This window comes from Phaenicophaeus curvirostris, chromosome 6, assembly GCF_032191515.1.
Source record: "Phaenicophaeus curvirostris isolate KB17595 chromosome 6, BPBGC_Pcur_1.0, whole genome shotgun sequence".
Taxonomy (NCBI): Eukaryota; Metazoa; Chordata; class Aves; order Cuculiformes; family Cuculidae; genus Phaenicophaeus; species Phaenicophaeus curvirostris.
In genome coordinates, this window is record NC_091397.1 from 37,184,057 (window position 1) to 37,208,639 (window position 24,583).

The 24,583-nt window shown below is 41.8% G+C and overlaps 1 protein-coding gene across 3 annotated transcripts in view; it reads left to right on the plus strand.

Annotated features, from left to right (window-relative positions):
- The window catches only part of GOLGA4 (golgin A4), a 54,706-nt gene extending 41,065 nt beyond the window's left edge, over positions 1 to 13,641 (plus strand). For 2 of the 3 annotated variants that reach the window (XM_069859782.1, XM_069859784.1), the window contains 9 exons: positions 472 to 602; positions 3,457 to 3,567; positions 5,375 to 5,395; positions 5,577 to 5,645; positions 6,291 to 6,366; positions 8,642 to 8,745; positions 9,942 to 10,028; positions 10,799 to 10,862; positions 12,902 to 13,641. In XM_069859782.1, coding sequence (XP_069715883.1) covers positions 472 to 602; positions 3,457 to 3,567; positions 5,375 to 5,395; positions 5,577 to 5,645; positions 6,291 to 6,366; positions 8,642 to 8,745; positions 9,942 to 10,028; positions 10,799 to 10,828 — 629 coding nt within the window. In that variant the 3' untranslated portion in view covers positions 10,829 to 10,862; positions 12,902 to 13,641. The remainder of the gene's footprint in view (positions 1 to 471; positions 603 to 3,456; positions 3,568 to 5,374; positions 5,396 to 5,576; positions 5,646 to 6,290; positions 6,367 to 8,641; positions 8,746 to 9,941; positions 10,029 to 10,798; positions 10,863 to 12,901) is intronic. The other variant, XM_069859783.1, reaches the window with a different exon arrangement.
- The last annotated feature ends 10,942 nt before the right edge of the window (positions 13,642 to 24,583 follow it).

Here is a 24,583-nt window from a genome sequence, read left to right on the forward strand (position 1 = left end):
CATATGGTTATAAGTAGAGTACAACACGTTCCAGCTTCTTTATCGATCTTTTCCCACCGTAATATAAATTGGGGGTTGGAGAATTAAGCAGAAAGTGTATTTTTGCTCCACAGTTACTGGAAGTATCCGTGCAAGTGAGAACTTTCTGAAGATTTGCAGAGGTTTCAATCACTTATCTGGATAGAGTAGGAGATAGAATTAGTTGAAAAAGATTGTTTGGAATCTTAACTTTTAGAGAAATGTTCCACCATCAGGTATAAAAAATTCCTCCAGATACCAAACTGCAGACAGCAAACTTCATACATACTGGGATCAACTGACCTAATTATCCTGCACAGTGCGAAAAATCAGTTTTCTTGACAAGTTTTCCTTATAGATACCTTCCATAGTTGTCTTTAATCTGATTTTTAGTACTGTTGTATTTAACAAAATAAATATGCTTGTTTTACATCACTTTTTTTTTTTTAATAGGTAAAGCCCAGGAGGTAGAAGCTGAAATGATAGAGAATCATCACATAGAGACAACACAGTTGCACAAAAAGATGGCTGAAAAAGATGATGATCTGAAAAGAACTGTGAAAAAATACGAGGAGATCCTTGAGGTATCTGTCTGAAAAGTGATATGGCTACATACATTTCAAAATAACTCATCCCCCTTTTTCATTGCACTAGGCAGAAAAACTATAATTCTTTCTAGTAAAGATCTTACTTACTAGTAATTATACTAGTAATTATACTAGTAATTATATATATAGTATATATATACTAGTAATTATATATATATATAAAATTATATATATAATTATATATATTTGGGGTGACCTTGCTTGAACCTAAAGTGTTTGTTTCAGTGTTTTACGGGATTGAAAGAACACTAGAAGTTAAGTTCCAGCTCTGATCGTTCCATAAAAATTATACAGTTAGGTTCTTAATTCCTTGAGCAGTTTGTGTTCCAGATCAAAATGAGAAAAGTGAATAAGTTAAATATTACCTTTGCTAGAGCTGTGCTGGTGATGTGTTGTTTCTTTTAAGGATTTTAATGCAGTGTTTACGTGTCAGACTCACTGTCTAGCTCCTTTGTTTGATGTCCTGTCCAGTTTGGCACCGTAGCCCTTGAACTAGGATTCTGTTCTATGCAGCGTGCAGTCTATTTGCATAATCTTTATTCTAGTCAAGCTTTCATTTTTACGCATAAGAGAACAGTTTGCATCATGATTGCAGGTAGACACAGTTTTGCTCCAGTAACATTTCAGCCAGAAGTTAGCAGCCATCCTCAGTCTAAAGGTATTTTACTGTCCAAGGGATGCCTCCTGTTTCAGCCATGTAGATTGTCCCAGCCAGCAATATATATATGGCAACAAAAGACTGAATGATGTCTGGTACTAGACTGGGTGTCATATTGGCATGCAGGCTTTAACTGTCCTGATCTTAGTCCTCTTTGCACAAATAATTCAATAAAAAAGGATGTCTCTTGAATAGAGACAGTAGTGATAAATTTACGTGAACTTGTGTGTGTTCATGCTAAGTTACCAGCTCAAAGAGCATAACTGAGTGTTTAGTGCTAAAAATCTCAATTTTTTTAGGCGTGTTGGTATGTTCCACTCCAATTTTTGTGCTTCAGACCAGTTGCGTGGAAATCGCATGGTTTTAAATGTAAAGTCCTCTTCTTCTGTTTCCTAATGTAGAAAAAATGCATGATATGAAACAGTTGAGATGATTTTTTTTTTGTGTCATTGATCCAAATTCTGCATTTCTGAAGGATTTATTTTTCTTTTGCCTGAACGTCCAGTGTGTTGCCATGCAGGTCCTTATTTTATAGGCCCAAATAGGTCTGTGAGTTGAAGTCACACAGCTGTAATTCCTCTCTCTTTTCTGATGCATTCAGTCTGTCAGAAACATTACTTTTTACATCTCATTGATGATGGCAATGCCAGTTGCCTGGAACTGCTGTAAGCTGTAGTTTGATGATTGAAATTTCAGAGAGCATGTTTCTTTCTTAGGTCATGATACATGTGTAAGCGTTTGTTTCTGTTATTTTAGGGAAGGAACAAAAAGTTTCGGGCGTTTGTTGCCTTTTTTCTTGAAAAAGTATTGTAAGCATCTCAAAAGTAAAGAAATGTTTGTGTTAAACTGAGTGTTTCCTATTCATTGAGATGTCTGATAGAAGTAACAATACATCCATCAGCAGGTGTGTAGGTTTTCTCAGTTTAGCTTAAAGTTGTCAGTTATTATCCCACAAATACCTGACTTGGCTTATAATAGGTTTGAGAAATTTCACATCAAGAAATCTGTGCAGTTTTGTCTCTGTCATAAATGATAAGAAGATGAGGCACAAATAAGGCCAATTGCAAGAATGAATTTTGCTCATATAACTTTGTAGCTCTTTGTTGCATTTTAAACATGGTTAATGATGCTAAAAATGACTCGAATTGAGCTTATATCATTAAGGAGAAGTGGTACTCCCCTGGTACTTCTCTTGCTTTGTCTGGTGTTTGCTTATCTTTTAGCAAAAACTTCTATCACGTAAGATTTCATGGAAGTCTCCCTAATTAAAGGGCTTGTAAGCCCTAAGTCTTTTTGCTTCAACTGAAGTATAAAATGGGAGGAAAAAATGAACATTATGCTCTAGCTAGTTTATCTTAAGCCCGCCTATGAGCTAAAAATACAATATCTAACTTTAGGTGCGTATTGTTTCATTTGTTGTAATGCGTCCTGTGCCATTACAGGATAGACCTTGTGATTCAGATTTCGGAAATGACAGTTTTACTGAAGTCTTAGTCTGTAACTGTAATTAAATCCAAATAGCATGCATTTTATTTTCAGTGTGTGCCAGATGCTGTTCAGAACAACATGTTTTGATTGCAAATACAGATTCTGTAGTATGTCAGAACCTCACGCGATCTCTCTTTCAAATTTTAAATTATAACCTCTCCTCAGGGTTTTATAAAAGTAATGGGTCACAGGTAGGTCTCTTTTACAGAAGTGTCATTTTGAGTGGAATTCCTTTTCTGCATTTCAGCTAACTTCTATCACTAAGGATGCTGTGCATGAAATTTTGATATCAGTGCACAGTAGTCTAGAAATTGTAAGATTTTAGATTGTTGAGGTAAAAAAGCCTAAAGAACTAAACCAATTACCACCACCCCTAAAAAAAGCAAAAAACAACAAAAAAAATCCAAAAACCAAACAAAAAAACCAAACCAATTTCAAAGAAAACTAATTGTAATTGTAATCTATGTAATCTTAATTGTGGAAGGCCTGCAAAATCTTGTTAAGCTTCTTTGTTTTTTTCTTGCTCTTTTCTGTAATGTAATTAGCCTTTATACTCAATTTCCAGAATATTCTTTCTGTGTGTAGCATAACGCTTTTGTTGATTGCTTTCAGTCTGCTGTAGTTTAGTTTTTGACTGGTTACATGATTAATTGTAAAAGTAATATTTTTCCCTCTATTTTTAAGGCTCGTGAAGAAGAGATGGCAGCAAAAGTTTATGAGTTGCAGGCACAGCTAGAAGACTTGCAAAAGGAATACAAAGAAAGGATGGCAGAAGAACATTGGAACAATGAAAAAGTGAGCTGGCACTTACATTTATTTTCTTGTCTCTAAGTGTGAAATGTTTTGTTGTCATAAAATTGTCTAGTTTGCTCTTAATTAACTTTGATTTATATATCTGGCTTTCACTTACCCATATAGTTTCTATTCTTTTAGATGTTACCTTCTTCAAAAGTGAATGTTAGAATCTGCAGTACTTGACAGTGCCTTTTTTTAATGGTATATTAAAAAGTCCTGTTGTCTTGTGATTATTAAGGTAGGGGGTTTGCCCTCTAAGTGTAATTTTACTGGGAGCCCTTAAGAAGTCAAGGCAATCACATTGGGTCATTTTAGCGTGGTGGTTGTGGTTTTTTGTTTTGGTTTTTTTTAATTAAAACCAATATATCAGTTATGGATGAGAATTCATATGAACTTTATCTTAAAAATTTTCTTTTTGAAAACAGGCAGCAACAGGGATACTAAATATATTTAATTTGCAGTACAGGTTACCTCACTGTCCTAACGTTTGTCTCTTTTGCCTTGCACTTGAAAGAGTTGTAAACTCTTTATGTTACTTTTATTAAGTATTCTGTGACATGAGTGTTGTTTTCATAATAGGAAAAGCAAAAATATTTGTAACAAACTGTCTTGTGTTCTTAATCAACCCTAGTCCACCCACTGATTATAATCTTGCATAGTCTTATTATCTGGAGGGAGGTTCTTCAAGAGACTCTTAAACCCTAAAATGTGATTCTGAAAAGTGTAAAGAATGCTTTACCTTTAGGATTTCCTCGTTTTCCGTTTCATTACTTCCTTTGTAATAGAAGTCTGCTATAAATACAGGCAGCCATTTAGCATCATGTTATACACGCATCTTTAGATTGCATATTCACTGATAGGAAAGTTATATCAGATCTGAACACCAGGAATGGTATTCCATATCTTTCTCAGTTTTTTCCAGAAATGCATCACTCTGATTTGCAATGGTAGCATAGAGCTGTAAAATATTTGAATATTGCAGGTGTTACATCTCAGTCTAAAGATGGGTGACTCTGCTTACAGGAAACAAAATAAACAGCTAGTTTTGCATGTCCTCAGAATTTTGCTCAGTTCTCTACTTCTTTGAGTTTCCATGGCAAATTCTGCAGAAACTCAAAGGAGTTTTTCCATCTGCGGTGGATAAAAAACAAGTTGAGGGAATTCCATTGCTGGTAAATAGCTTTGTTATAAAGGATAAGTGATGTCCCATTTGGAGGAGAGGAAAACCAGGTTTTGTGGTAGTGCGTATGCTTAAGGACAGTTAAAGCATCCAGATTTGAAGTGCTTGCAGAATAAGAATGAGAGTTTGTTTGGTGAATGTAAGTCAGTTAAATATCAAGGATTTAGCTGGCATACAGGCATCAAGATTTCTTGAGTAATCTTGAGAATTACAATTAAATCCAAATTTAGCAAATTGTTCACATGGTTTCTTTTGCCCAGCTCTGACCTAACCGAATGTGATTTTCATATTTCACGCTATTTGCAATGGTGTCTTCATCTCAAAACAATGTCACTATTCTAATAGCTGGATTATGCTATTGAATGTGTAGATAGCTCCTGGTGTGTCTCGTGATCTACTCAAAGCTCAGATATTTAGTGTACTGTCTGTACAGAAAAGTTAGAGTGTATTTATGGGACTGCTTATTTTTATGTGTGTGTGATTTGAGCATTTCAATTTTTATCATCTTCAATTAACACACTCTATCCTAAGCAAATGATGTTTCTTTTTTTTTTACACATGTCCAGTACTTGATGCATGCAGTATTTTTCACACATTTTAATCTAAATTTTTGTTTTGTTTTTCTAGGTCACAGTAACAGAACTTCAGGTAAGTCTTAAATTTCATTGATTTTGCTCTCCAGATAATTCTTTTTCACAGCAGTTTGAAACCAGAAATAGTGTTTAAAAGTTTGTGTGTGTTAAAAGAGAGAAAGAAGTTTATTGAAAAGGTACCCATGACATATCTTTAGCAGTTTCTTGATGATTTCCATATGTGGCTGTTCTTTCAGGCACAGCTTGCACAGAAGACAACACTAGTCAATGATTCCAAACTGAAAGAGCAGGAGTTGAAAGAGCAGGTAAGAGTTGCTGTTTAAACAAATAAAATGTATTTTTGTTTAATAATTTGTGTCTATATGAGAAGGTTTGTTCTTATCAAGTGATGATATAGCACATCTGCACACTGGTACAATGGAAATAATATGAAAGTAGTGTTGACTGATACTTGCTCTTGAGAAGATATGTGCAGTTTGTACAGTCGTTCTTTGTTCCCTAAGAATGGAAATACCATGTGCTTGTGATACAGGGTAGCAAAACATTTGCAGAGTGAAAAACAGAACAATGCAGTCTGAATTTGTGGATCTCTTCTTTTTGTAAACAAAGTGTCTTTAGGTGTTAAGTGCAATTTTTCTCTTTTCTTTTAATGTATGTTTATGTCTATAAAATAGATATGTGTATATGTATGTATATGTAATATGTAGATATATAAAAATACATATATAGGTATAATCTTTGCTATAGCTATTCTTATGTGTGCATACACGCTACTTTAAGTAGTTTAGGGACAATTTTTAGTAACATAATTTTTAATGTTTTCCCTCCTTAAAAAGCAAATGGGTTTTGCTTTCCTAGAAGGTGGTGGTGTTTAGCTGGAAACTCTTTCAGTTATGCTTAGTTTAGCTGCTTATGAACACCATTTATCATTTTGACTGTTTTCTATTTAGATTCATGTATTGGAAGACCAGCTGAAAAAATATGAGAAGAATATGTACGTCACATCAGTTGGAACACCGTACAGAGGTAAGTACACAGTTTTAACTGCAGATCAATTTTTGTTTGTTTGAAATATGCTTTGATTTAGACAATTTATTAAAATGTTGGTCTCTTTAAAACACTTATGTAATATTTTTATGACATCATTAGTTTGTGTTGTTTGTTATAATAGAGATGGTGTGTGATTTCAGATGAACAAATCACACACTGTTTTATTTGATGTTTATTTTTATGTCATACCGTTGAAAGATCTCTGTCAGAGTTCTTAAGCTTTCTGTATCTCAAGGAGGAATGGTAGAGGCAGTGGCACTAGAAAGTGGGTGGAGAGGAATTATCATTTGTCTTGGCTAATTAAATAGACATTTAAAATTATTAGATTTTACAGATGTTCCTTTTGCTGCATGTCTGGGCTTTTGCTTTTCTTGTGATTAGAATTCCTTTGCAAGGTCTCCTGCTCTGATGTCTTGATCGCAGTAATATTGCTTTTCTTGGTTTAATAAATGCTCTATTGATATGGTTCAAGAACACTCAAGTAAAAAGGCATTTTTCCACCATGTTACTTCAACCATGTCACTTTGTTATTATTTTTAACCTCTCTGCAGACCTCCTTTTCTCTGAAATAAGGCCTCTTAATCTCAAGGTCTTACTCCCCATATTAAGGGTATACCTAATTTAATTTGCTGTTGGCAGAGGATACTGGACTGTAATAAATTATGCATCTTTCTGCTTGGCAAAAATAAGCAAAACTACTACTTTAGTCTCCATAGGTATTTCTCCCTAAAGTTTTCTTTCACCGTTGTTCGTGCAAAACTTATTTACTATCATATTCACCAGTATTGTTTTGTTTTACTTTTGTACTCCTCGCTTGGTTTTCACTCTCCATCTCCTGTCTTACATGTTGTTTGGAAGGTATCTAAAATTTGTCTCTTTGCCTCATGTATTACAGTCATACAGACTCCTCGACAACCCTGTAGGTGGCACAGATCAAAAATACTTCAGCAGAAAAAATTATATTTCGTTTTTCTTAGAGTTCTTTTAACCCTATCTTACAATGTCTTCTTACATTCTTAAAAATAAAGTATTTCATAAATAAATAAGAAATTTAGAAGTTGAGGCCGGTCAGGCCTAAGTAGATTTGTTTTTTAAATAGAAAGGCAAACAAAGACTAAGCAGCTGAGTGGGAGCATGGAGGGCTTATAAAGGGAGCAAGACTAAGGCTGAGAGGGCTGCCAGCATTTTAAGAAAGGCATCAAGGGCGAAGACCAAAGGAAGAAAAGAGCTATTAAAGTGCAAGGAAAATCATAGTAAAGAAGACAAAAGAGTTCAGGAATTCTTTGAAAAAGATGACATCATCGTAAACGGTGTAGTTGCCAATGTCACTTATGTCCCTTGGTGCACTGGTGCAAGGAATGATGAAGGAATCATGTGTGCTCCCTACATTTCTGTGAAATTCATACAAAGAATGCAAAATTCACTTAAAAAAGTCACATGAATTTACAGAGATGCCCAGCAGGTGTGCCCAGTGTGTGGCCACCAAGGGCAGAGACAGCCCCCCTGGGCCTCCTGGGTACAGGGACTGCCTCGGGGCCAGCACCCCAAAAGCCTTCCTCCAAAGGATGCCGGGCCCTGTCTCTTTCCAGGAAGCCACATACTTGGTAAAGACACGTTTCCTCTTGTCAGGTCCAGACATCCCCTGACAGATGCAGCTTTGAGCCATGTGTTCTGGCACTGGGTACCAGGGAGAAGAACTCAGCACCTCCCTGTCTCCTGCCCCTCCTCAGGAACCTGCATAGAGCAGTGAGATCACCCCTCAGCCTCCTTCTTTTCAAACTAGACAAACCCCATGTCCTCAGCTGCTCCTCAGAGGACACGCCTTCCAGCCCCATCCCCAGCTTTGGTGCCCTCCTCAAGACCCGTTCAGGGACCTCAACATCCTTTTCATTTATGGATCTCGATACTCACAGTACTCATGGGGAGGCTGCACCAGTGCTAAATACAGCGGAACGATCACCTCTTCTGACCGACTGGTTGCGCTGCCTTTGATGCACTCCAGATGTGGTTTGCCTCCTGCCTGCCAGGGCACGGCTCACTCATACAGAGGCTGCTGTCCACCAGCCTGGGGCCCTTTCTGCAGGGCTGCTCTCCTCTCACTCCTCTCCTACTTTAGACTTCATCCTAGGTGCAGAGTCTGGGGATCTTTTCGTGTTCAATTTCATGCGATTGGTGGAACTTAGATTCGTATGAGTGACTCTCATATGAGTCTCATATATGAGTTAACATTCTCTTATTTTTGTTTACACAGATGGAAACCTTCATCATACCGATGTTTCCCTCTTTGGGGAGCCTACTGAGTTTGAATACCTGAGGAAAGTGCTCTTTGAATACATGATGGGTCGTGAGACAAAGGTATGGAAAGTTGTATATGGTGATGTGTGATTTGGGTTAGAAAACAGTTTATCATCCTTGCTGTATGTATTTGAAGTGCCGTGTGTTAGTGACTGATTACGTGCTGTTTATAACTGACAAAGGATTCAATAGGCTTTCAGATTTTTTTCCGAAGAGGCATCATATCTACGTTAAAAACTTTGTCAGGATGCCAAGGTGACTGATGGGGACAGGGTATTGTTACATCTTTCACCAGTGTACCTGTGGAGGCAAAAACCTTTATAGGTCGGTGTGGTTTTACTAGCAAAAGTCCTGTCGGTAGTCAAGCTTAATGTACTGTGAAAGCTGGTGTGTACAGTGTTAGCAAAAGTACCATATTACCAACTTCTTTTTCTTGTAATGTAAAAGTCACCTGAACCTTTTTTTCTGCCTTATGGAGTTTTTTGCTCCTCCTCATCTGTTTATAAAATGGAAATAATCAGTACTTATTTTTCACAAAGCCTTGATATGCTTACATCTTCCATCTGAGGATGTCTAAATGATTTGCTACTTAAGTCTGAGGTTACTGTACGCCCATTAAAAATATTTACACAATTGGAGTTGCACATCTGACATTTGCATCTGCTTTCTTAATGTTTCATTTCTTTACAAAATATTTGGCTGCTCTGAATACAGTTGAATCCATAAGGACTATCTCAAGTGCCATGCACTTGTGACATGGGCTTTTCATCTTCAGAAAGGCTGCATTATGATCAGATGTGGTAGGAGCAGTATTTCTAACAGGATGCTTGCTCTCTACAACTACCTGAAAGGAGCTTGTGGAGAGGAGGGTGCTGGCCTCTTCTGCCAAGTGACAGGGGACAGGACAAGAGGGAATGGCCTCAAGCTCTGGTGGGTCTCTTCCAACCTGGTTATTCTATGATTCTGTGATTCTATTAATGGACTTCATGTATTTAAGCATAGATACCATTCATCGTATTACAGTCCCTGCAGTTTGTGACAATGTGAAATGAAGACTTTTTGTGGTTTTCATGTAATTTGCATAACATACCGTGTATATATGATGTGAAACTTGTAGTTTTATGTCACTGGTTTCATATTTTCCACTGACACTACTGAGAATATTATCCATTATTCTTAAATAAAATGCGTTTTAAAATAATACAAAGCATTTTAATGCATATGAAATTACTCAGAGATGACATATTTCTTTGTAGACAATGGCCAGGGTTATAACAACAGTGCTGAAGTTTTCAGCAGATCAGACTCAGAAGATACTAGAACGAGAAGATGCTCGACCACGGGTAAGATATATAAGTAAACCAAATTTATTCAAGAGATTTGGTTGCCAAAATAGGGAGTTAGAAAATTTTCTTTAAGTCTCCTTTTTCCCTGTGTCTGTGTGCAAGAAAACTGCTTTTCTCCCTCCTTTCCTCTTCTTCAGTGGCACATCAAATTCCAGCTGTATGTTTGAGTTCATTGGGAAAGCGTATTTTTCTAACTAGTATTTCTCATTATCATTGAAGCCATATTTTTGATAGCTGTGGGTACAACAGAACAAAGCAAGTTCAGTCATCACTGCTGTGTAGATGAATTTTCTGATCTTATTTTATCCTAAGAAGTTTGTGGTTGTTTTTTTTCTGTTTGTTTGGTTTTTATGTTTTAAAATATTTAGATCTTATGAGCCATAAAGCGCTAAATGACAACATAAATGTGCATTTTTAACATAAAGCTTGGTTGTTTCTGTATTTTGGTATGTGTTCAAGACTTCTATAACCACTTTAAATGTATAAATTGTTGATTAACTGTGCCACTGGAAAAGAGTAAGTGTCTGTAAGTAATTATTTACCCTCTTAGTAGGCATCTATTTAACAGGTTTCTAAAAACTTTTAACAAATTCCTAGGTCAGCAACATGTGCTACATCGACGAGCTTCACTGATCTCGCTTTTACTACAATAGTTATTGTGACCTAATAGCAGTAATCTTATCTGTAAACAGTAATGTCTGAAGAGCTCTTACCTACAATACTAACAAAGTAGTCTAATAAGTATTTTTTTTCTCCTGGCTTTGTAGTTTACCACCTCTCGCAAAGGTATCTTCTGAGTATGTCATCTCTCTGTGCTTAATTAGCATGTGGGTGAGTGAAGACTAGTACATACTATTATTATAAGATGAAACAAGTAGATTAATCATTCTTCTGCTTTTCTTTCTTGCATGCTTTTGTTCATTAAAAAAATGTAATTTTTTGTTCTATATGTGTATGATAAACTTTGTTCTGCTCTTAATCATGTTTAGCTCTACAAAGCCAAGCTTGACAATGCTAAATATTGATTCAAAACCAGTCTTTTTGAATAATAAGCATAACCTGAAATGTCGATTGAGCTACAGAAATCTCAGTTATAGAAAAAACAAATCAGATTTTATATCAATTATTAGGTAATATTAGATTTTGTCACTTGTCTTTGTTTTGTCTTTATTCACTTTCTGATATCCTTTGAGTAGACAAATAAGTCAGAATTCTAAGAGGCATACACTATACTGCGTGAAATGAATTCTTACATCTTATAAATTTGAGAATGCATTATTTTTTACAAGATTGATGAAATGGTCTCTGTAGGGGAATTAGGGTATGATTGCATTTCAGCATCAGTTCCTTTCTGAACCAGAGCTCTGGCGTGTTATCAAGAGAAGCTAGAGCAAAGAGATTAGGGAGAATAATTCGGGGAGCTTTATGCTCTCATTTTATTGTGCTTTTTTCAGCTTTTATTAAGCTACTTTCCTTAAGAATCTGCAACACTAACTGTAGTGTTACAGAAAAGAGGCAACTGATCTAGGCCTAAAAGATGCAGGTTGTGTCAGAGGAGCCAAGCTGAACAAGTGTCACACAGGCAGTAGTGGTTGAGAGAGGAGCAGGATATGCAAGTACACAGGTAAAACTTTCTGCACTGCTTGATAAGGTTATAATTCGAGTTGTTAGTGGTGCATGGTAGTTAATAAATTCTTCAGACGAATTCTATAGCATACTGAGAGGCTTTGCAGGGTTGCCAGGAGTTTATTCAGTGCATGTGGAGCAGTCGCTGTCTGTTGGCTGAAACGCAGTGGTTTGCCAGCAGCACTGCCAGGGCAAAAAAAAACTTAGGCTGTTTCCATTGCTGGTTCTCCCAGCGCAGTTGACGGCCTGTCTTTCCTCTCTTGCAGTCATGCAAATATAACCTTCAATACAAAATAATATCTGTTTCAAAGGAAAAAGTCCATTCATATTAGCAAACAGTCATAGTTTCTACTTTATTTTTTGTTCTTTTAAACCTTTAAATACAATAGTGGATGCACTTCATTGCACTTCAAACACAAAGAGAGTTTGGACTGCTTGCCTTGATCACTTCTTGACAAAATCAGCAAGTTTTTTCTGCCTGTCTGTTGAAAATAATTGAATTGTTGATAATGACAGATAAAATGATTTCCGACACTGTTGCGGGAAGCATGTTTGAAATCTAAATTCTCATCATGCTCTCTTGTAATGCTACTGTAAAAGAAGGTCAGGCGTTCTCAGCTGCATTTGAAGCATAACACAGAAGGGCTTGATTTTGACCTTAATGTCAGCAATTACCTGTTACACTTTCACAATTTAAGCTAATAGGTATGGAAACTGTTTAGACCTTGTTATTGGATTGTAGTTTCTTTCTTTATCTCAAGTGTTTATGTGACTTATTTCAGTAGATAGCCAGCAAACTATATACTTGCATGTATAAAATTTAGAAATTAAGATTATGCTGGCTCCATTGCTTTCACAATGATCTTTTTCAGGGTAGAGGAGGGTTTTTGCTGGCCATAAAATGTTACTTCATCATTTCAGTTTTGATGAGAGGCCTTATGCAGAGAGGGCAACTGCTTTTCATTGGATGGAGATGTGATGATGTGGCAGGCTATGTATTTGCAGTGAGACTCAAGACTTACCAGGGGTTACTTTGGTTTTGTCACAGTTTCTCAACTATTTTGCAGATACTGGGATGGAATTACTTGTTCAGAATCAGTTAATGATTTGACAATTTGACTTACCTGAAATGCTCTCATCTCCTATCCCTACCAATAAGTAATATCATTATTATTTTCAGTGCTTCTAAGTTGCTTTCAATAATGTAACATTTGTTCATTTGTTCAAACTTTTCTTTCTTCTAGTCATGGCTACGACCCTCTTGAAGCAATTGCAATGAGAATGTGTCGTGGTGCTGCTGCTTAGAAATGTTTTTATCTCTGCTGTTGTCCCCTGAGAAGGGGCAAGAAGACAAGCTATGATTCAAGGTCACAAATGGAACAGCAGAAACCAAACTTCAGCACTACCTTGGACTACGAATTAGATGAAAACTGCCTTGGCAGGAGGCGCTAATCAGGGGTTGTCTGGTGATGCGTATTTTTTCCTTGATATTGAACACTGTCTTCTATTTTGTGTTAGAGGTTATTTTTGTAAAGGAGAGAAAAGACTTTATCCTAATAAAGACTTGCTCACTACTTTATCTCTATAGAGGCTTTACTCAGTGTTTTATAAGAGTAGAAAGAAATGGCTTGTTTGTTCTATTTATTTTTTTATTTTTGAATAAATTGTGCAATACTTTTTTCATGGGTAACAGTTGAGGTGATTTTCCTGATGAACTAGGCACTCTTGATGACTACTTTATCCCAGTTTGATCTTATGATTGTTTGCTAAAGGTCATTTCTATATGCTTTTGCCTAAAATAAATCCAAATTGCAGTACCTCGTTTGTTTACTCCTAGCTTTTGTACTTATATTTTCTGGAGAAAAAATATGTTACTGTAAATTGTATATAGTTAATACAAAACTGTATCATATGCCGGTATGTGACTGTTGATAGCACTAATCTGACAAGAGCTGAGATTAAAGAAAGTCTATTTACTGTATAATTCTTTGGAATGATTTTTATTTTGAAAAGATCCACAGTATTTTTGTTATTTGTATTTGATACAACCTTAGCTGTGACATTTCTAGGCTGTAAGTCTTCTCATAAGGAGTTATTCAAGTACATTTAACTAAGAAAACGGTGGGGACCTTCAGATTTTAGAGGGATTAGGCCCTGTTGAACAGACACATGGAAAGATGAAAAACTGGCATGAGCGTATAGCAAGTAAGGAAGTTTGCTTTATAAATGTTTTAAATCATGGGTTTCTGTTGTTTGTTTTTTTGTTTTTTTTTCTTCTAAGTGATGCCTGTCTGGTCATTTTGGCATGTAAGTTGTGATTCTTTGAACCGATACGCAAGTATGGAAAATTTCATTTGATCTGGAACTGCTTCGATACTTACATATCAATAACCATCATCCTTAATCTGTGCTAGTTTGTCACGATGGTTCAAGGTCGTTAGTCCTTCATGACTGTAATTTTTAAGAAGTGTTTATAGGAGCAGCAGCCCTCTAAAAAGCTCATCTCTGGCCCAGGGCAAAGGGGGCGGAGTTAGCCCAGGAGGGCCTGGGCAAGACACTAGGGAAGGGGCGGGGCCATGGAACCGGAAAAGCTGCGTCAGCGCAAGGGGTGGGGCCGGCGCCTGTGGGCGGGGCTGAGGCTGGGCCTGAGGCTGGGCCTGAGGAGGCACGTGCTGAGGGCGGGGGCGGGCGCTGCTCTGTGCGCGTGGTCCTGGCGATGGAGCTTCAACACCTGCTCCTGTATGTTTCGACAAGAGCTGCGGCGAGTTTTTAGCAGGACCTTTTCCCACTCTCGAAGCCTTTTGGAATCGGTGTTCCAAACTGCTTTGTTAAGAAGGGAGGAATTAAGTGGAGTTGCCTGGGGGAGAAGTGGTTTGGTTTTGAGGCCTCATTCCTTGCTTAATGGCTGAGGATCCCGATGCTCTGTTTATCTGAATGTGAGCTGGTTCAATCAGTGGTACTTATTCTGTTTCAAGAGGAATTCTGTCTGCTTAAACAGATTCCCTCTTTTAGTCAGAAACATTCTTTCTCTGACTGGTCTCCTCTTCCCAGCTGGAGAGAGGCCAGGTTAACTGAACCCCTCAGCTGCCTCCTGCCTGGTGGTGTTTCCAGAGCTTGGGATCATGGCTAAGCACAAGCACTCCGGGTGAGGGACCCCGTTTTGGTTGATAGCAGCAGGAGAAGAAGGACTATTTGGCCATCCTCTTGGGAGCCAGAGGTTGCAACAGAGGGTGCAGAACTCAATTCGGCACTACGATGCATCCTAGCAAATGAATAGAGTCTGTGTCATCTGCTGTGTTCCCACTCTCTTTCTGGAGAGACAGTGGGTATGGCTCCCTAGTTGCTGGTGTGCTTGTAGCATGGAGGTGTGAGGTGTTCCCCTTGCTTGTTTGCTGTCTTGATCGGCAAGTTTTGGCCGTGCGTTGGAAGACTTTTATTCTGTAATAGATCTTAAGTTTTTAAGAGTAATGCTCTTCTGTATTTCTGTTAAGGAAACAGAGGCGTAAGAGCACGTAAAAGATAGATTGTGTTGCTTCCTGGTTAAGGGTAGCAGGGCTTGAGAGCGTTGGTCTGGCCTTGCTGAGTGGTGATCTTGCTGCTCTATGCAGGTTCCTGAGGAGGGGCAGGATACAGGGAGATGCTGAACTCTTCTCCCTGGTACCCAGTGCCAGAACACATGGCTCAAAGCTGCATCTGTCAGGGGATGTCTGGACCTGACAAGAAGAAACTTTTCTTTATCAAGTATGTGGCTTCCTAGAGAAAGAGACAGGGCCTGGCATCCTTTGGAGGAAGGCTTTTGGGGTGCTGGCCCCGAGGCAGTCCCTGTGCGCAGGAGGCCCAGGGGGGCTGTCCCTGCCCTTGCTGGCCACACACTGGGCACAGCTGCTGGGCGTCTCTGTAAATTCATGTGATTTTTCAAATGAATTTTGCATTCTTTGTATGAATTTCACAGAAACGTAGGGAGCATGTGTGATTCCTTCATCATTCCTTGTACCAGTGCACCAAGGGACATAAGTGACATTTGCTGGTACACAGTTTATGGTGATGTCATCTTGGAAGAATTTTAACTTCAGGTTGACATGTCACTGGAGCAAAACTGTGTCTACGTGCAATCGTGATGCAAACTGTTCTCTTATGCGTAAAAATGAAAGCTTGACTAGAATAAAGATTATGCAAATAGACTGCACGCTGCATAGAACAGAATCCTAGTTCAAGGGCTACGGTGCCAAACTGGGCAGGACATCAGACAAAGGAGCTAGACAGTGAGTCTGACACGTAAACACTGCGTTGAAATCCTTAAAAGAAACAACACATCACCAGCACAGCTCTAGCAAAGGTAATATTTAACTTATTCACTTTTCTCATTTTGATCTGGAACACAAACTGCTCAAGGAATTAAGAACCTAACTGTATAATTTTTATGGAACGATCAGAGCTGGAACTTAACTTCTAGTGTTCTTTCAATCCTGTAAAACACGAAAACAAACACTTTAGGTACAAGCAAGGTCACCCCAAATATCAAGCATAATTATACTAGTTAGTAAGATCTTTACTAGAAAGAATTATAGTTTTTCTGTCTAGTGCAATGAAAAAGGGGGATGAGTTATTTTGAAATGTATGTAGCCATATCACTTTTCAGAAAGATACCTCAAGGATCTCCTTGTATTTTTTCACAGTTCTTGGAAAACTTGTCAAGAAAACTGATTTTTCGCACTGTGCAGGATAATTAGGTCAGTTGATTCCAGTATGTATGAAGTTTGCTGTCTGCAGTTTGGTATCTGGAGGAATTTTTTATACCTGATGGTGGAACATTTCTCTAAAAGTTAAGATTCCAAACAATCTTTTTCAACTAATTCTATCTCCTACTCTATCCAGATAAGTGATTGAAACCTCTGCAAATCTTCAGAAAGTTCTCACTTGCACGGATGCTTCCAGTAACTGTGGAGCAAAAATACACTTTCTGCTTAATTCTCCAACCCCCAATTTATATTATGGTGGGAAAAGATCGATAAAGAAGCTGGAACGTGTTGTACTCTACTTATAACCATATGGTGCAGCAATTGGACGTCGTATCCTGTTGCTATCTGTTAGAGGACACACTGAATGAAGACTGCAAGACAGCTATTAAAAAAATGCAATTCTCGTTCACTGTGGGATCGAGAGTTTCTCTAAAAGGCACCATACATTCAGTGCTATACATTCAATCATGAAGTATTAAAGGTTTGTGTTGCTGAAGACAAAGGGAAAACTCGCCAATGTGCTTTTACTTCTAAAATCTTACTTCCTGTTTTTTCCTTTTGTGCATATAAAACGATGGTACCTCTGGCTATCACGGGTCACTCTTGGCACGACAGATGCAAACAGGCAGAGCATGTTCCTAACTGTGCTACCATTAACATTTATGTGTTATTTCCTGAGCAAGAGAAGTTCCCTCCTGGAGTTCTCTAGGCAGTCAGAAATTATGTTGTCCTTATCAGCGTTCCAACCAAAACCCCTTCCCCAAAGAAAAGGTCGTAAAAGGTCGATTGAGTTGCTTCCAGGTTAAGGGTAGCAGGGCTTGAGAGCGTTGGTGTGGCCTTGCTGGGCTGGAGGTGTGAGGAGGGGCGATCACAAGAGTTCGGCCTTGTCAAACTGGAGCTCCTAGCTCTTGAATTCAAGTAAAACTCAAAAGGAACTGCTTAGCTTATGCTGTGCTCTGAGCTGAAGTAGAGTCATGTTTCTAGGTTTTCAACTAAGCCTCGCCTAAGCAGCTGCGCTTTCTGAAAGTTAACTGCCCCTTTTTCTGTCTCCAGCAGCGATAAGGCTGTGATGTGCGGGCATATGATATAGGGGAAAAGTTTGAAAAACTTAGAAGGCTTAGCTCGCTGAAATCCGCACTGTCTGCTAGTAAAGGCCTTGAAGACCCTGGATGTTGATAAGGGAGGAGCTCCTTCGCAGGCATTCACTGATAAGGGAAAGCTGAAATGTGCACAACAGCAGAAAGCTGAGTGCACCTGTCTCTGCAGTCTTGGAGCTCGACCAGGATGAGAACGCGCCTGTGCACAGATTGGTTTCAGGGACGATTCATGAGGAAGATGAAGGCTACTTCAGCCCTGAGCCCCAGACGACGACACCGCGCCTGCGCGAGTACGGGAGAAGCTTCTCGAATCTAATTATAATAAGAAGCGGTGAAAGGTCATGAATATGTAATAGGCGCTTATGAATAGGCATGTCTTTACACTAAAACTACCTGCTTGTTAGACCATACGGTGTGCAAGTTAGGAGGATTACCCCCTCGCACCCGCCGGCGAATAAACGCATACCTGCTTTATAACCCTTAATGGACTTCTAGAGTTTGATTCCGCAAAACAGCGGGGCACTGGTGTGCAGAAAGGCCACTGCTCACACTTATTCCTGCAGAAACCAAGTCCATCCGCGAGCTGATGGAACACCATAAGTGAGAGGGGCGAGCAAGAGTCGCACTTGCAGGGAGGGGGAAGCAGCCGGGACAGGTGACCCCAAACTGCCCAACAGAGTATTCCGTTCCATCCACTTCCTACTTGGGATACAACTTCAGGATCACAAGGTTAAAGCTCTCTCGGAAAGGTCCCAGGTTGAGCTCAGGAATTGGATTGAGGGATGTGGAGATCCCGGATAAAGGAAAAGGCGGGCGACGTCCTCACTGCATGGTTGCTCTCAAAGAAGAATACTTGACCCTCGCGATCGCTCAGCTGGTTCTCCTGAGTATGACGTGCATGGGGTGGAATACTCTGTTGGTCAGTTTGGGGTCACCTGTTGTGTCCGCTCCTCCCTGTAGGTGTGACCCTTTCTTTTGGTTTCTACAGGAATGCCTGGCCTTTCAGCACGCTAAGGTGGATGTCGTTCAGCGGATAAGAATAAGGAACTCCTGTAACAAGACATTTTAAACCATGTTCTTCTTTACCTTTGTTGCTATTTACCTTGGGGGTGTCACTTTTCCCTTGGTTTTAGCACTTTGCACTGAATTAGACTTTTAAAATGAAATGGGGGTTGCATTTCTATTTTCTGTGTGTTTTAAACTACAAATGATAGAGGATCCTAGGTGGACAAATGCTTCCCGTCTCCATAGTTCTTGCTGATGCTTCTATCAGGCTTAAAGAGAAGGGGGGCAATTCCTCGTTGTCATAATGTATTAATTCCTGGGGAGTGACTTCAAGGATCAGGTTGGTTGGATGTGGAACTCACCCGTCATGGATCTGTTTGCTTTGCTGAACAAGCACGTGAGCCATCGTTGAATCTTAGCCAGCAGCTAAACTCTAGGCAGCCCCTCTTCCATCCCTGCCTTGCACCAGAGAGAGGATTGGGAAAGGAAAGGAAAGGAAAACCCATGGGGTAAAATAACAACAGTTTATATTAACACAATAAAAAACGAATAATGATTCTACTACTCCTACTCTTGAAACTTGTATGTAATAGTAATAAGGTCAACAACATCAACAACCACAACAAGAACAACAAAATGAGCAATAATAATATGTACAAAAAGAGAGAGGTGGTCCTCCTGCTGCTTCATCTGGATGGTGAGAGGCTGCTGCAGTTTAGGAAAGGTCCGGTGAGTTTTGAGGCAACCTGGGCATGGTGGTATAGAGCCCCTTCAGGCCCAGAGGAGCTGGATCCACCTGCATGGGCTCTTCCTTCTCTGCAGGTGGATCCATTTCCATGGGCTCCTTGCCACTGAGTGGTGGGTCAACCTACCTTGGCTTGCTGGCAGTGCCGGCGGGTCGACCTCCATGGGCTCTTCGCCGCTGAGTGATGAGTCGACCTCCATGGGCTCCTCATCACCCAGTGGCGGGTCGGCCTCCATCGGTTCTTCGCCACTGAGTGAGGAGTCGATCTCCATCGGCTCCTCCCCACTCAGTGGCAGGCCGAGCTCCGTGGGCTTCAGGACTTTGCTGCAGCGGCTGCTACGGTCAGCAGTGGCCATTCTGTCTGTTTAACTGATGCTCTTCTTCGGCTGAGGTCACCAACAGAAGGTGCTGTGATTGGACGGGTCCCGTGAGTCTTTTCTTCAGTTCTTGGGTCCAGTTCTAGGTTATCTGATTTTTAAAGTCTTGGGTTACTTTTCTGGATTCAAGTTTTCCTAACAAATCACTGAGTACAATCACTGTTTCGGTGAACGAGCCCTGGTTCTTCAGGAGCTTCTTCCTCCTTGCAAAGTTGGGCTTGAATCCTGGGGAAGAAAAGAGATGCTCTTGCAGAAATACCAGGGGGATCTCTGACTTTGTAATCCCACTGACAGCACTGGAAGTAAGAGCTGCATTTGCCTGCCTCTTCCCCATGTGTCCCCCAGAATAACATTTCTAGAGCCTCTGCAGTCAGTGGTACTTGTACAGAGCTTCCCAGCAACGTGCATGGGGTTGACAGTAGCGCAGCCTGTTCTTGGGCCTCATTTCTTCTTTGAGACTGTGAAATGTAATTCCTTAAAGGTAAAGAAGAAGCAGCGATATCAGTTGTCCTGCTTTTCCTCTACTTTTATACACTGTGCTTCTCTGAGAGAAAGGTGTGAGCCCAGATGAAAGGACATCGCGTAAAAGACGCACAGGCTTTTGTGCTCGCTTGGTATCATTCAATGTAGTTGAGGGGTACCTCAGTGAAAGAGCTCTTGCCAACAGTTTGTGGGGACAGTTTAGCCAGGGCTGCTCCAGAGCACGCAGGCTCTGCGCGTATGTCAGGTTCCAGTCTAACTGAGGAGGAAAAGCAAGAAAAGGAGAAATATCTGTCTTCAACTCTCCCTCTAACGCGTCGGGAGTGATCAGGCCTTCTGGACAGGCCTAAAACGATACAGGTGACCCCTCGACGATTCGTATTGCATTGCTATGACAAAGTGACCCGGCTACTGGATGAGGGAAAGGCTGTGGATGTGGTCTTCCTGGACTTCAGCAAAGCCTTTGACACAGTTTCTCACAGCGTTCTGCTTGAGAAACTGTCAGCCTCTGGGCTGGACAGGCACACACTCTCCTGGGTGGAAAACTGGTTGGATGGCCGGGCCCAGAGAGTGGTGGTAAATGGTGTGAAATCCAGCTGGAGGCCAGTGACAAGTGGGGTTCCCCAGGGCTCAGTGCTGGGTCCAGCCCTGTTCAATGTCTTCATCAATGATCTGGATGAAGGCATCGAGTGCACCCTGAGCAAGTTTGCGGACGACACTAAGCTGGGTGGAAGTGTCGATCTGCTGGAGGGTCGGGAGGCTCTGCAAAGGGATCTGAACAGGCTGGACCGCTGGGCAGAGTCCAACGGCATGAGGTTTAACAAGGCCAAATGCCGGGTCCTGCACTTGGGGCACAACAACCCTATGCAGTGCTACAGACTGGGAGAAGTCTGTCTAGAAAGCTGCCTGGAGGAGAGGGACCTGGGTGTGTTGGTTGACAGCCGACTGAATATGAGCCAGCAGTGTGCCCAGGTGGCCAAGAAGGCCAATGGCATCTTGGCTTGTATCAGAAATGGCGTGACCAGCAGGTCCAGGGAGGTTATCCTCCCTCTGTACTCGGCACTGGTGAGACCGCTCCTCGAATACTGTGTTCAGTTCTGGGCCCCTCACCACAAGAAGGATGTTGAGGCTCTGGAGAGAGTCCAGAGAAGAGCAACAAAGCTGGTGAAAGGGCTGGAGAACAGGCCTTATGAGGAGCGGCTGAGAGAGCTGGGGTTGTTTAGCCTGGAGAAGAGGAGGCTGAGGGGTGACCTCATTGCTCTCTACAACTACTTGAAAGGACGTTGTAGAGAGGAGGGTGCTGGCCTCTTCTCCCAAGTGACAGGGGACAGGACAAGAGGGAATGGCTTTAAGCTCCGCCAGGGGAGGTTTAGGCTAGACGTTAGGAAAAAATTCTTTACAGAAAGGGTCATTGGGCACTGGAACAGGCTGCCCAGGGAGGTGGTTGAGTCACCTTCCCTGGAGGTGTTTAAGGCACGGGTGGATGAGGTGCTGAGGGATATGGTTTAGTGTTTGGTAGGAACGGTTGGACTCGGTGATCCGGTGGGTCTCTTCCAACCTGGTTATTCTGTGATTCTGTGATTCTGTGATTCTGCTATGTGTACCGTTTGATCTCTAACCTCCTCTCACAGTGCTGTTATCAGTGGGACTGTGCTCTGCTGTTGTCGGTGCAGAGAGTGTGAGAAGGAGAGTCGGGAAGCAGCTGGGGCCAGAGACTCCGTGGTTTTGGGGTGCTATGATTTGTTCCTTCAATGAAAGCTGGATCCGTCGCAATGACGGTTGGTGACCTCACCTGCGAGTGGACGCAGTGCATAGGACGTGCAGAGGGAAAGGAGAATTTGTGCGCGTGTATGTAGCCGCTGGCACTGAAGCCAGTGCCTCATTCGCCTGAGCTGAGCCCTTGGCTTTGCTGTGCCTGCTGCAATAAGCTCTGCCCAAAGTAGCCCATGCAGACCTCTGTGGGTTTTCCAGTTAACAGTGCCCCGAAGATGCTCCTAAGCTCTCGTAACAAAGAGAAAGCCTTCTTGAGGAGCACTGCAGAGCTTGCTCTCCCCTTCCCCCGTGCAGCCAAGGGCAGCAGCTGTGAGAGATGGGATGCAGATGTGTTGCAAGGGTTCCCAGTGCTTTGGAACACCCACTTGTGTCCCGGCGGGTGCAGGAAGGAGTCTTTCCCCGCAAGGCCAGTCAGAGTGGGGCCATTCTCAGAAACCTCTGAGATGGCTCCAGGTTTAGGGCGAACAGGGCTGTGGCCTCTCCTGGGAGGTGTGAACAACCTGTGGGATGAGGGGGCAGATCTTGCTCCCATGCTCAGGGAATAGCTGATTGCCAGCTCTGGGGTCAGGAAGGAATTTTCCCCCAGGTTAGTTTGGCACTGGTCCCACAGAGGGGTTGCCTTCCTCTGCAGCACAGAGCATGTCCGTCTGGCAGGGCTCCTCTGGTCCACTTTGGCTGGGTCATTGCTTGCTGTTCATGCACCACAAAGATGGCCTGACGTGCCCTGCAACTCAGGGGACGAAGGCTTTTTTGACCCCAATAAAGAACTAGCAAGTTTTCCCGGGGGTTTTGTGTCTCCTCTGCAACGGTGGGCATGGCTCCATGTCAGGGCTCCTTTGGGCCATTGTGGCTGGGTGCCTGCTGCTCGAGCTCCATGAAGGTGGCCCTCGTGCCATGCATCTGGGAGAAGGAAGCTTTCTTAAACTCCCCAGGTGGGCTCCAAGGGAGGCCCCAGGGGGTGGTTTCTTCTCTTCTCTACAACTGAGCGCAACCCCCTGTCGGGGTTTCTCCAGGCCCTGTTGGCTGACTTCTTGCCTGCTGCTCTTGCACCTCCAAAGGTGCCACTCACGTCTCATGTCCTGGCTCCCTCTGTCTCTCTTGTCCATTGCAAGTTTGTAGTGGGATTGAGCTCTACTCTACCCTTGGCTGCGTTTCCCCAGGGGTTCTTACTTGTGTAAAACATCCTGTGCTTGGAAGGGCTCCAGGCTTGCTGCACCATCAGGAGCTGCTACTTTTGTGTGCAGTACAAGTGTGGGGCAGGCCTGAGGGTGCTTTTCATGCATCAGTGACAAGAAGCTCAGCGGTGGAGCAAGTTTTTTAAGGCAAAAAGAGGCAGAAAAATAAAACACAAAAGAAAATGAGATGGTGTTTCCACCTGTAACCTTTGTGCTTTGTGTCCTTGAAAGCGTTTTTGGATTTGTAAATCCCCTGGCATTTCAGGCAAAGTACACTCTTCTTGTTATTCAACTTAGGCAGGGAGTCCATAGAACAGAGCAGTTATGCTGCGCGATGCCTTCATTTCAGCACAACAGGCTCTGACCTAGGTCTGAGGGCTCCATCCAGGGGAGCAGTTCTCTGCAGTGCTAGTGTCAGGCTCATCCAGGAGACAGGGGCAGAGAGGGGCACCCCTACAATGTTCCTCATTCTTTACCCAGCACACCTTGATCCTGCTTGTCTCACATCTGGACAACTTGTCCAGAAGGCTACTGTGAGGGACGCCGTCAAAAGCCGTATTAAAATCCAGAGCAACAACATCCTCTGCCTTCCTGCCATCCATGAGGCAGGTGAACTTCTCCTAGGAGGTGATAAATTTAGTTTGATGATACTTGCCCTCGCTGATCCATGTTTACTGTGCCTGATAATTTCATTGGCCTTGAAATGCCTTTCAGTAGAGCCCAGGACGATCATCTCCGTAACTTTTAAAGAAACTGATTGGTACAGGTCAGGATATTATTACTGCACGGGAAAACACAGGAGGGTTGAATACAGAGGCACACAATTTGATGAGCCTTGACACCTCATATTGCCTTTCATTACCTGTGAAAACTTCTTTTAGAAACGCTTGTTTCACTTTAATACAGAATCACAGAATCACTAGGTTGGAAAAGACCTCCATAATCATCAAGTCCATCCATTCCTATCAACCATCAAATCATGCCCTCGACCACCTCATCCACCCATCTTTTAAATACCTTGAGGGATGGTAACTCAACCACCTCCCTGGGCAGCCTGTGCCAGTGCCCAATGTGTGGCAAAATTTTACACAGACCCTTCCTGTGTAAAATTTTTTTCTGATGTCCAGCCTGAACCTCCCCTGGTGGAGCTTGAGGCCATTCCCTGTCATCCTGTCACCTGTCACTTGGGAGAAGAAGCCAGCTTTCTCCTCTGTAGAACCTCTTTTCGGACCCAGAGAGCAATAAGGTCTCCCCTGAGTCTCCTCTTCTCCAGGCTAAACAACCCCAATTCCCTGAGCCGCTCCTCATAAGACTTGTTCTCCAGCCCCTTCACCAGCTTTGTTGCTCTTCTCTGGACTCGCACCAGAACCTCAACATCCTTCTTGTGGTGAGGGGCCCAGAACTGAACACAGGATTCAAGGAGCGGTCTCACCAGTGCCGAGTACAGAGGGAGAATAACCTCCCTCGACCTGCTGGTCACACCGTTTCTGATACAAGCCAAGATGCCATTGGCCTTCTTGGCCACCTGGGCACAC